This window comes from Malurus melanocephalus, unplaced genomic scaffold (assembly GCF_030028575.1).
Source record: "Malurus melanocephalus ecotype Western Australia unplaced genomic scaffold, MMel_1.1 scaffold_363, whole genome shotgun sequence".
Lineage (NCBI taxonomy): Eukaryota > Metazoa > Chordata > Aves > Passeriformes > Maluridae > Malurus > Malurus melanocephalus.
The window spans coordinates 35,465-48,393 of NW_026623595.1; the positions used below are offsets into that span (position 1 = coordinate 35,465).

The window sequence follows — 12,929 nt, forward strand, 5'->3', positions numbered from 1 at the left end:
CGTGACAGCAATCATCAGGAAAGGAGCCCTGTGACATCCTTGACTTTGGAAAGGACAGGTGAGTGAAGGGATTTGGATCAGGACAAAGAACTGGGGATAACAGCCCAAAATGAAGGGAGAAATCTGTTGGTGAGCCCACTGCCCACATTGCTCATGCCAAAGTCTTGGTTCCTGCTGTAGAGAGTGCAGGGAAGCAGTACARCATGTTTGGTGCCATGTTTCCCCTTCATTCAGCACTCCCCCCTTTTCTTCCCCCCATTATATCTTTATCTGTGTCTGTATTCAAGTGAAGCCTTGACTCCAAGTCTTTTAAACTGKCAGAGGTGATGATATTTCTCAGCTGCTTCTCTTTGGTCAATTAGTTTGTTACAACGGCAAAGACTTTGCCTTTGACAATCCGTCCCAAGGTGGCTCTTTGGTGCCAGGCAGCTTGGCATCACATTCTCATTTCTCATGCACAGAGAGTCAAGAGCCAGGCTGGGCAGCGTGGTGAAACCTCAGAGAATAAAATGCCTGCAGAGCCATGGCTTGGTGGGACTGGGRCTGTGTTGTCTGCAGGGACTTGTACTTTACAGTTCTTGTAAAGCCTTTCTCACTCAGCAAGAGTGAGCAATATTGCACAAGCCATTTCCAGAATGAGTTAAAACAAATGGCTAAACAAGGGCAAGATTTGGTAGGAATTACGTGTGAAGCTGGGATTTTCAGTGTCTACTGGCCATGCAGTTCAAAGACATTCTGGATTTTCACTTCTAAGTGTGCTCTAGTTCTGGTATTATATCTTCATATTGAAGCAAATAGCAATTGCTTTCAATATAAATACCACATTTGATTGATGCTTGATTATTGTCTTCAGTCATCCCCTCCTTGCCCAAACCAAACCATCATAAGTGCTTGTAACTTTAGGGAACAGTTCCCCATCCTGATTCACCCAAAAATTCTGAGATCAGGTTCACCACTGGCAAACACAGGCCTGATGCCCTGAAAAGCAAACAGGGGTACCACCTGACTGCAGTATTTGATATTGACCTCTTCATGATTCCATCTACCATATTGTACATTAAATTTTGTAACATTTGTGTGCATTATAAATACTTTTCAGGTTTTTCTCAAGACAGGAGTCCTGCCTTTAAGGGTGTACAGGCTTAAAATAACTGGTTCCACAAATGTAGTATTAGAGCAATAATTTATATAAAACCATTCATCCTGCCTGGCACATGGTGATTTATATTCACTACAGAGTTTATTCTCTGAGTCCTTCAAGTGTGATTCTCCTCTGAGAGGAGACCCAAACACACAGACTTTACACAAGGCACTCCTTGCACACTACTGTGCATTAACTAAATGCAGTCCCCTCTGTGGCAGAGGGCAGCAACCATCTCTGTCTTACCACATTATATATCAAAGAAAAATATTGTTAAGGGCATAAAGCTTCCTTCAAGAAAGTGCCACGTGAAGCTTTCAGTCTTTCCACCTGAAAGAAGACCACGCAGGAATCATCACGGTCTTCATTTTACATAAGTCAAAAGTGAAGATCTGAAATAGGCCTTCTCAGTTGGGAATTTTTGGTTCCAGAAAGTCTTAAATAGAAAGTGGATACCACTATATCCTTTCCAGATAATAATACAAGGGCAGGAGAGAAGCTGTGAGGTACTTGTGTATCTACACAGGCCTTTGGGGTCACTCAGAGAGTTGATAGGGGAAATGGCAAATCCACTGGACAAAAACTGTGTGAAGCACTGCAATTCATGGCTCAGTACTGCATAGTGCTAAGCACCCACTTAAGGGCTGAGAATTCTTCATTCCCAATGTCCTTTCTTTGCACTTGAAGGCCTTCAGACCCTTTCCATCTCTTCTGGGATTGGCAGACCTTGTAAAATTCCATCTCTCTCAGCTTCCCTGCCTTACACATTACCCAGAAGACAATTCCAGAAGAATGCACCAAGGCACAGTTTAGTCAAAATRAAGCAGTCCACTTCCTGCTGACTTTCCACTTCCCAGGTACTTTTTGTGTGTCTTGGAAGAGGTCCTTTCAGAGTTACACAATTTAGCAYTGGCAGTGCTTCAGTTAAGGATGGAATAGGCCTTGGAAGTGTTTTCTGTGGAAGATGTGGATGGCTCAGAAGAAGATACTCTGTATTTTCCTGCAAAGCAAAGCACAAGGGTTAGATAAGGACAGAGAGCCTGGGATGTGTTGGCACTGCAAAGCAAGGACAGTTACACCTGTGCTGGTGGCCAAGGTGGCCCTGCAACCCTGGCACTACCTGGACTACAGCATTATCAGCAACCACAGGACTCMCTGTGCTTGGTGACACAGCCAGGATGTGTCAGCCAACCATGCCACACAGCAGGGATTTACTCACAAAAATAGAGGTACTTTGTGCTTCTCCTGGAGCAGGGGGACACATCCAGAACACAACACATCCACGGGCTCCTAAGATGAATCCCAGCTCCCTCTCCCTTATGGCCACAAGGCTCTAAACTAAGACCCAAGTACATGGAGCGTGAGAGCAGTGTAGAGGAGTGCTTATAAAAGGAGAGTTTCAGGTGGCAGCAGCATGGAAAGCAGTTGTGGGTAACTCTCATTCTTGTGGAGGCTTCTGTGTCTGGCTAGTGTCCCTGTTCCATTACCTGACTAATAAAAAGGCTTTCAAAAACCAGTTGATTGCTTACATTAAACTTCACATCCCACTTCGACCAAATGTCACCATCTTCTCTGACCAATGTTTGGATACAAAGACTGAGTACTTTGAAACTAAATAATTTTTCTAGCAGTGCTTTTTTGCAAGATGAAGTCATAACTGAAATGGTGATGTCCCTAAAATGAGAGCCAGAACTTTTGARGAAATACAGCTCCAAGGCGGTGAAGAGTAAATGAATAATGAATGAACTGAGCCATTATCTCATTAAGCTCAAAACAAGTTAGTGGGATTTAGAACTGGTGAAACATCCAATAATTGTTTCAGAGATAGACAATTGTGCTGCTAGCATTATGCTACAATTGACTTATTGCAGTTCCTTTGCATTAGAAAATTAAAAACCACATATGGATTCATGGAAAGATAAATAAATTGATGGATATCAGGACAGACAGATCCTGACAGAAAGAATGAGGGCAAAACCTTGTTTGTGCTTTAGTGAAGGAGATCTATTGTCACATACCTGTTTTCCCACATAAATTGTTAAAGGTTCTTGAAAACGGGTAGCTCATAGCAAGCATTGGTGTCACCAGGATCAGGGAGGATGACTGTAAGAGAGAAAATTTGTTTTTTGTCAAAAGCATAGAACTTTCTTTGTAGCCCCATTTTAGGGAAAAAAAAAAAAAAAACCAGTTCCAATAAACTTTGTCTCAGTAATATGTGCAAACAATCCACAGAAGGCCAATGTAGATGTCTGTGAGGTATCGAGTTCACACATTTGCATGTTTATAGTGCTGATGAAGGAGTTCAATGTTAAACAAATCTACAAGGCACAAAGTGCTTGTCTCTAACTATTGGGCAAGGAAGATGCCTTAGGCTCCAGAGTCTGTCCTAAAAGGCACTGAGGGGTCCTGGTCCCTTATCTGCAGCAATATGATCATTAGGGTAGCCAGAAAAGCTAAGATTTATGTGAACGGGGATTGTCCTTGACAGCAGCCTGAGATAATCCGAGGCAAATTTAACTTGWCACGCTAGAGGGCATTGGAACACAACTCTCTGCAGCTCAGATGCAAAGGAAAGAAGGAACTTCTTGCTGCTAAAATGAAGTTTCTGTTTCAGTTCTGGAGCTGTTTGAGAATTTAATGGGGTTTCTCCAAAGATGTGTTCAAAAAAAGTTAAGGAAAACACATCTTTTTCTATTTAGTCCTTCTTTATTCATTAGTTGTACCTTGGTGGCAGAAATTAGGCAGTGTTGTGTATTATCACCTATATCATAAGGTGGTGGAGGAAGAATGTAAATGAAGGTGGAGGAAGAAGGTAAATGAATCACATATAAAGAGCTTAACCAAAGACTTTATTTGATCATTCTCAGACCTCAACAGGCTGGAGAAATGGAATGACAGGAATCTTGTGAAGTCCAGCAAAGGGAAATGCAATGTCCTCCTGTCCCTGGGGAGGAACACACCCAATGCCAGGACATGCTGGGGGCTGTCTAACTGGAACAGAGTAAAGACAGAGCCAGACTTTTCTCCTTGGTGCCCAGTGAAAGGACAAGATRCATTGAGAGCAAATAGAAATACAGGAAATCCCTCTAAAGAGGAAACTTTTCCACTGTGAGYTTGGTTGGCCACACACAGGAAAAGGCTGCACATAGAGATTGTGGTGTCTCCATCCTTGAAGCTACTCGAACCCCAACTGGAGACAGCTCTGAGCTCTAGCTGACCATGCTCTGATGGGAGTGTGGTGCARGATGATCCCTGAGGGTGCTTTCCAACTTCAGCAATTCCTGTGGAAGTTGGAGTGATTTGATCCAGTGCTTCTCTTCTGAACTGACAGTTCAACTCTAAGGGACTCCTTAATTCCCTTGAGCCTATGTTCTCATCTTCTTAATTATCTTTGCTCTTAAGTCGGCTTCCTAGTTCTTTAGAAATTCCTGTACAGGCTCTTCTGAATAAACCCTGTTCAGATACCAATATAAAATCAAGCTTTATTGTYATATCAGGATGATGCCAGCACCATAGGCAGCTCAGGATGAGGGGCAGATGGGTGTTGGAACCAGATGATCCTGAAGGTCCCTTCCAACTCAAACAATTCTAAGATTCTTACACACCCTGGCATATTTTGGTAAGGTGTTATAAATGCAGAAGTTGAGACTGGAGAATTCCCCAAGAAGCCCCCCTTGCATTTCTCTCAGGCTGTGAATAAATAATAGCACCAGAGATATTTTCTGTTTTCTAACTAAAAGTTTCAGTGACATTTTATGGTTTATTTATTGTGGAATTTAAAGCAAATGWCCACTAACTTCCATCTCATTTTTGACTAATTATAGTCAAAATAGTGAACTTTGAAAAAGGTGATATTATCATATTTATTCTGACTTGTTCTAATAAATAATCCAGAMTATAAAGTGCACTGGAGAATGTTCAGTGAAATACATTCTTAGGTCAATGTTCTAACCTTTGATTGCTGYGAACTCCACTTGGACAATGAATTCCTCTTCAACAGGGCTTCTTGTATCTATTGAAAAAATTAATTAGCCAGTAAATACAGAAATTCTGTTCAAATGTCAACGGTATTTTGACATAATGCAAGAAATAGTTTCAATTCTTACCTTCTTGTCCCAGAGAGTCCCAAACACCAAAATGAATAATCCCTAGGAGACAGATAATTAAATTCATTTTGATGACACCAAACTTTAATTGTAATATCTCAAATTTATCTCCAACATTGTCCATGATACTATCTGAACTCTTTGATAGAGGACATTTTTCTAACTGCATATCACAGAGTGGACTGCTGATTCAGCAGGAGTTCTCCAGGCCTGGTCTATTTAAATTCTATATTTTTTCTRGTCTACAGAGTGGCACAGATGGTTTGGTAGCACTAAATGTGTTTAGAAGAAGGAATGTTTGTGTATGGAAGAAATGTTCTGMCTATGCTCTCCAGTCAAAAGGAAAAGGTCAGTGAGTTTGGTTTGAAGAACACAGCTTTAATACCATTTTCTTAAGAATGGCCATTCTTAAGAATTCTCTTTACAGAGAGAGATTAGACATAACTCTTTTGTCCTTAAGAAATCTCATTGTATAGAGATCCTACTGACCATCTAAATATATTGTAAAGGTCATAGTGACTGAAAACTCTCAATCATGTGTATTTTTGCCAGTTCTTTATCATTAGTACTGCTCAGCTGGTCTTGGTGACTTTTATGTTGTTTYCACTTGAATCCATGAGAGCATAACATGATGCCTCCAGGTGCACTCCAAATGAGAACAGGAATGCTGAAGTTTGCCCACCTGAACATAACAAGGCTGTTTTCCTGGCCTTCAGCAGTGAAGTTGATCCCAAAACTACTGGCAAAGTTGGAAGTTATTTTTAGGTCAGCTTTATCTATAAGACACCTCTCTCTGTTAAGGCCTCTAAGAATAGGAAACCCTGCTGAATTCTTGGAATGGGTTTCCCAAAGAGCCATTTTGGAACAAAGATGTGTAAGGCAAATCTGATCTTTTCCCTGCTGTTCTTACACCCTGCCAAGCACAGCACTGCAATAATGTCTCTATGTTAAATCATCATAGAGGAAACAAAAACAGCTGCAACCCACCTGCAAAGCATTGAGCAGAGCAAAGATGATGTGGAAAGCTGGATGACTGTTTTTGATGATGGTGGCAAGGCCAAAACCCCAGGTGAGGCCTAACAGTGGTGTCAGGATGGCCACACTCTTCCCAATTTGAAACAGAGATTTCCTCTCCTGCCCACTTGACCTATCCCCAATAGTTGGCCTCAGTATTTTTATTATCACAACTGCAGCAATGAACAAGTTTGTGGCCACGATGACCAAGGCAGGTATGACGAAGGCCAGGAGAGCTTTGCTGTCCTTCCAGTTGAGCCAGCAGACATCCTTTCTGGTGTAGCTGTTCTTTGGCAATGTGACAGCGATGGTGGTGACTGCAATGACAAAGGGACACACGTACCCCAGGCAGAATGCCACTGTCTTCTGAGCAGTTTTACTTGTGTTGTGTAAGATGAACACCAGCCTGTAGAAAAGGATGAGGCCCAGGCTCAGCATCCAGAAAAAGACACACAGGTAAAAAAAATGGATGAAGAATGTGGCCATGATGCAGATGTCTCTGCTCAGCTGCTGGTTTTGATCACTGATGGAGGCGGTGACAATGAACCAAACRTCAGCAATCAGCAGGGACGTGGCTATGTTGAGAATACAGACGTGGCGCATGTAGGACGTTGTGTTGTTGGTCACGTACTTCCAGACCAAGGATTCAATTATGATGCAGACCACCAAGCTCACAATGGAAATGGCCAGGCCAATGTAGGAAATATAATCTTCAAAGATTAGCTCGGAGGATCTATCGGGTGACATCAGAATGGAGAATGATGTCAAGTGATTGCAGGAGCAAACCACATAATCTCCCAAGTCCGTGGGTGTGCAGCCACGAGTATCCCAGTCCCCCCTACCACTGTTGAGTGTGAAGTTCCAAAAGACACACTTGGGCATCTTTAGAGACAAGTCTTTCTTTGCAAATGTCATATTAACATCAAACTTCTGGCTTCTGTTGCTGCTCAAAGTTGTTGTTATCAATAAACCGTTCACATATTCRAAGCTATTCTGGGGCAAAATATGCCCAAGTTTTGAGTACATCACACTGACAATGGTTGAATTTTGGGTTAGAGTCTGAATTTCAGTTTCACGAATGAGCACRTTGACCGTGAGTTTTTCTGAACTGYGGAAGTCCTTGTTATAATCTGTGTTGTTATTTTCCTTGACAACTATCCCTTGGAGCTGAATGGTGCTTGCAGACACMGAAGGAATGGTGTTATTAACTGGTTGAAGGCGCAGGGAAAAWTTTTCTACTGACTGCAGTAACAAAGAACTTTGTCGTGTCTTCCCTTTATTCAGGTCTTCCCAAGCTTCAGTGGTGGAATCATTAACAATTAAGTCCACTGTGGACAGGAAATTCTGGAACAACAAARGAATAATGCAGTTRCTGAAATCCCATACAATTAWTTGTTGTTTCTGATGGTAATTTATGCATGGTCCTAGAAGTGCCTTTTGAAAAAGCCCAGCATTTTCTTATTTTGMTCATTCCATGTGAAATCTTCAGTTGTTAATGCTCTGCATGCTCTGTTTGCAAGTTAAGGTTTCCAAAAGCAGAGCTGTGTGACTATTTTCTTACATATTATTTAGTATTTTTTCATCTCTAACCTTCTTTCCCCTCTTTCTCAGCATTCATGCTGTCTTTGATTCCTTGATCTCTCTCATGTAGGGCTCTCCACCTACAAACCATCAAGCCTTTTTGCACTTTTCTGTTCAGAAGAGCAATGTGCTTTTCCTCTGGACATCAAAATCAAAGTTCCCAATTATTCCTAAGGTTTCTTTTGTTATTCATTTGTTGTCACATCCAATTTCTTTTTCTTGCTTGATCATGGTTCCTGGAAGTTACTCTCGCTATTCCTATTTCAACCTTTTTTCTGTTCCTACTTCTACTCATGGAATCATATCACCAAATGATTTTGACATTTAAAGATCATCCAGTCCAGCCTCTTTTCCCAGGGCAGGGGCATCCAGCTTGGCCTTGGACACTTCCAGGCTTTGGTGTATCCACAACTTCTCTGGTAAATCTATTCCAGTGCCTCACTGCCCTCACAGTATATCATTTATTCCTACACAATCTAAGCCTGCCTCTTTCAGTTTAAACCATCCTCCCTTGTCCTGTCACTACAGGCTCTATTTAAAAGTCTTCTTTTAAGCCCCCTTTAAGTACTGAAAGGCTGCAATAAGGTCTCCCTCAAGCCTTTTCTTCTCAAGGCTGGACCATCCCAACTCTCCCAACCTGTTATCATAGGACAGCTGCTCCAGCCCTCTGACCTTTTCTGTGGCACTCCTTGGGACCCACCCCAGCACATCCACAGCTTTCTTGCCCTGAGGACCCCAGAGCTGGRTGCAGTGCTCCAGGTGAGATCTCACCAGAGCAGAGYAGAGGGACAGAATCACCTCCCTCAACCTGCTGGTCACGCTTGTTGTTGAGCAATCCTGGACACAGTTGGGTGTCTGGGCTGCAAGAGCACATTGCTGGCTCRTGTCCAATTTTTCACCCATYGTTCCTTGTCCTTTCCTCTCTCAGAATGCTGGAGATGTCCATGAGCTCCTATAATCTTTCTAGCTGCTTCGCTTACAGCATCTTCCATTTCATGCATAAGTTCCTTGCCCTCATCATTTTGAGTTTTCATAAACTCTTCTGTATCTTTGCTGTCATTTCATCTCATTCCCTTAACACTCTCTTGACCTTGATCCTAACTGTGAAACTTCTTAGGGGAGAACATCATCCCCTGTGACAAAAGAGGCCAAAGGGCTTGGKAGGTATAAATGAGACTCAAAACCTTACCTGAATAGTGAGCTCCTCTGCCTCTGCTGGGATAGAGGAGACCAGTTCCAGGATGGAAACGATTGCACCTATGTTTGCTGGAGAATTGTTTATTGTGGTCAGYTCCTTTTCTGTCTGTTCCTTAAGATGTGCAAGGTAGGAGGGGAGTTTTCCTTTTGCCTCGGGGCTGTTGACCAAGGACTGGAACAGAAGATAGCAGCACATGACMTGTGTGAAATTCTCTAACCTTGCTGAGAGAAAGGTGACTCTGGATGGTTTGTGGGAGGGAAGAGYGCTGTGGGAGGATACCAARRCTGAAAAACAAGGCCTGGCACCCATCTGTCAAGGGTGGTGGCCAAGAGGGTGGGCACTGCAGAAAGGGCCTGGGGGTGAGGTTGGGCAGTGGCCCAGAGCTGTTCCCATGGCCTCACTGTTGGTGTGCTCTGTGACAGCTCTGGGTCTGTGCCTGAGCACGGCTCAGGGAGCACTCCAGGCCAGCACCTGCTCCTTACAGATGCCATGGACAAGGTCACCTGCCTGGGAGACAGAGCGTTCATGTGTGTGAACATTATCCATGCAGTGCCTCAAGCCCTCTGGGCCCTAGGAGAGGACCTCAGCTCTTTCACTGGATGGTGCAGATAGAGCCAAACATTCTTTGTATCTTTAAAAGAAACTTTTACTGCTTCATTCATTTTAGATAATGATAAGCAAAAATCACGCAACCAACATTTTTTCACTTTCTCCCCTCACCTCTCCACTCCAACCTCTGTAAAACCCATGAGTGTTACCTCAGCATTACTCAGCAGGTCATTTATTGGTCCAGAAAGGCAGTCATTCCTTGCAACCCTCCAAGAGCTGTTGATGCACTGGTAAGTTGTATTGCCTCGGGTAAAACCTTTTGGGTTTTTTCTATCRCAGCATGGCTTTATTAATGTGGCCCTTTCTGTTCCAATGCCCAATCTGTCGGAGCAGGACACTTCCTTACCTGCACAGAGAGGAGACAGAGGTAGAAATTAAGAAGCAGGGAGTTGAATAAATTACTCCCACAAAATTTATGATCTGCTCAAAGATCTTTAAATCAGGATTTCAACTTGCTGCCTTCATTAATTATGACCTTTCAGGATCCAGATATCTCACATTCCAAATTTTTATGAATCATGAAATTAAAAAGGAAATCTAATAAAGCTCCAAAATCAAYGAACCAATACCCAAATATTTAGATTTATCTGTTAGATTACAGGGTAAATCAGAGATGGAGTGGGATTATATTGACCATTAAGTGAACAATAATTCATATAAAGTTTATTCTGCTAAGGCACTCAACACTGCCATAGGACTAACAGGAAATTCATTAGGATCTTGATAGTGAGGCCTCAACACCTTTTTGATGAAGAGTGAGTGTTGCTAATTGGCTTTGATTGACTTAGTCATATCAGTAAATATCTGCTGATTAAAGTGATTAAAGCAATTAAATTGTCTGCATATTTATTGCCTAAGTGTGTGAAATCTGGCAGATRCACTGATTCAACTGCAGGCACCTCTGCTGTGGAAAAAACAAAATTTCTGCATTAGGGGGATGTTCAACATTTTTTCCTTTCCAATTTAGTATAAAAGAGCTGAAATATCTAAACTCTTGTCAGAACTAAACATCAAAGCTGGATTTAGCAATGATGAATTCTAATTACCAAACATTTCCTGCAGAGCTGACTGGAAGCTGCCCTGGTCTGCAGCACCTCATGGAGGTTGCCCTTCTTGTGTTCAAAGTGGAAATGCTCTCCCACAGGCTGCCCTCCTGAGCCAGATGGCTTCTCCCAGAGGCACCACAATCTTTGATCCTTGCTAAATTGCTGGTGCAAGCTGGGAGCTGCATGACCACATTTCAACACAAGGGACAAAGCATGGTGGTGCAGCCTGCACCAGAAAAAATTAGGGACAGTAAATGATTAAACTATCACTGCTTTGGAACATACTGGGACTGCTTTCAAATACAGCAAAGACAAAACATCTTGTCTATTAATTTTAAAAAATTGTATCAAACCCAATATTTTCCTCTGTGTGTAAAAATTTCCCATCAGAAAAGGAGACAAAAATTCTTGGCTAACAAAAAGCTGTTGCTGTTAGATGTCTGGTGATGAATGTCTGGCACCTGATTTAAGAAAGATATTGGGTTGTCCTACTTAACAGCTATAAACAGCAACTTTTTTCTTACCAGGTATCAAGCGTAGTTTTATAWATTCGCTGTTGACTTCCTGTCCGATGCGGTTGATGAACTTGCAATGTGCTGCCAACTCTTTCCCTTCACTACATTCTTTTTCTGTGTAATTGTACATGTAGCAAAACAGATTGTCTTTACGCTTTTTTTCTGTATGGATGGATGAATGAAGACAGGTTAACACCGATTTGGGGTCAGTCAACTAAAGCCAACAGAAAGCATCAGCAAAACTTTCTTTTCTGTGGGTACTGGAAAAGAAACAACTTTCCTTTGTGAAAAAGCTCCCTCTCTGTGTACTGATCTCTGTGTCTTACTCTCCCCTTAATAAATCTGGCAGCTGCTGCATGATCAATACCTTTYCATTTACTGGTGGATGAGCAAATCCTCCCCAAATCCTCTTAACYGTGCAGGAACCAAAATTTGCTTTGGAAATAATTTTTGAGAATACTYCTCCTGCCTCTACCACAGGTGTTTCATTTAGGTTGGGATACTGTTTTGCTGTTCTTCAATGGTTCTTTTGCACTCAGGATGTGTGCCACACTCCCACTGATTTGCAGAATGCCTGTGCCTGAGGGTAGGTTCCTGGCTGCAATCTTTTCCAACAACATCTTTGCYTTTTTCTTAGCTTCTGAGGGACTCCTCAGTCTCCACCTGCTTTACTCCTCAGCCTGTTGTTTTTGTACTCCTGCATGTTTTTGAGCTATTTTTTGGTAGATTTGCTTTTTTTTTTTGGTATTTGCTTTTTTTCAACAGTTTTGCAACTCTTTTGAAAATTTCTACTATATGAAAACCAACTCATTTGAAAATTTACAGCATATAAAAACATCTCAGGGAATTTGCAGAATTGCCCTGAATTTGAATATGTAGAAGCTTAGGCTTTTGTATTGTTAAAGACATGCCCCCCTGTATCCTCAAAGTAAATGGAACAGGTTTTTGAATTGCATTCTTAATGGGTTACTCAACATTTTTCATTAACTCRTAGATTTTCTTATGTAATGTTTTCTCAGTACTCATTTTAAAAAGTGTCAGAATGGAAGATTAAAGCAAAGAAAAGGAAGTCAGCAATTTCCAATCTGAGGAAGGGTCTAGACAGCCACCTCTCCCTGCCTGGCAAGYCAAACCAAACATTGAGTTTACCTATTATATATTTATCACTACAGTAGAAACTTCATTTCAGTATTAATCCCAGCCATCTTCCCCACATTTGCTAACCATCTTTAAAAAAAATCCATTTCCCTTTTTTTACACCCTCAGAAGTACTTCTGGGTTGTCATGAAAACAGCAAGTATGGCTTATTTACACAGACCTAACTGAAAAAAAAACCCCAGAGACTGGGCTGTGACACAGAGTGAAACTAATGATTCTGCAAGTTTATTGTGCCTTACCAACTTGGAATTCATTTTGCTGAATCACAAACGTAACCCTGTAGTCTCTCACAGTCTTTGCACTTATGCAGCACTCMAGGGCGTGTGGCACTCCACACTGTATTGATGTTGCAATGGGATCTACCAGGATGTTCTTCTTCAGGGGCAAGGAAACCACCTCGATGGTCACATTGGCAGAACTCTCCAGGTTTTTCTGGGAGAATGTGCAGATGTAGGTGCCTAAAAGAAGTGATACAAAAACATGTCTCAGTTGACAGAAGTTTTCCTCAGCTTTTGCATGATGATGAATTCTGAGCAAGTACAATGCTGCTGGCAACATCAA

General features: G+C 42.0%; 1 protein-coding gene across 3 annotated transcripts in view; it reads right to left on the minus strand.

The window, feature by feature from the left end:
- ADGRF5 (adhesion G protein-coupled receptor F5) overlaps positions 1–12,929 on the minus strand; it is a 43,037-nt gene continuing 30,108 nt past the window's right edge. For 2 of the 3 annotated variants that reach the window (XM_057378566.1, XM_057378567.1), the window contains exons 14-22: positions 12,608–12,826; positions 11,220–11,372; positions 9,799–9,995; positions 9,032–9,211; positions 6,235–7,605; positions 5,248–5,289; positions 5,094–5,153; positions 3,160–3,244; positions 1–2,141 (exon numbers count right to left, since the gene is read on the minus strand). In XM_057378566.1, the coding sequence (XP_057234549.1) occupies positions 2,062–2,141; positions 3,160–3,244; positions 5,094–5,153; positions 5,248–5,289; positions 6,235–7,605; positions 9,032–9,211; positions 9,799–9,995; positions 11,220–11,372; positions 12,608–12,826 (2,387 nt within the window). In that variant the 3' untranslated portion in view covers positions 1–2,061. Of the gene's footprint in view, positions 2,142–3,159; positions 3,245–3,994; positions 4,595–5,093; positions 5,154–5,247; positions 5,290–6,234; positions 7,606–9,031; positions 9,212–9,798; positions 9,996–11,219; positions 11,373–12,607; positions 12,827–12,929 lie in introns of those variants that run through there. The other variant, XM_057378568.1, reaches the window with a different exon arrangement.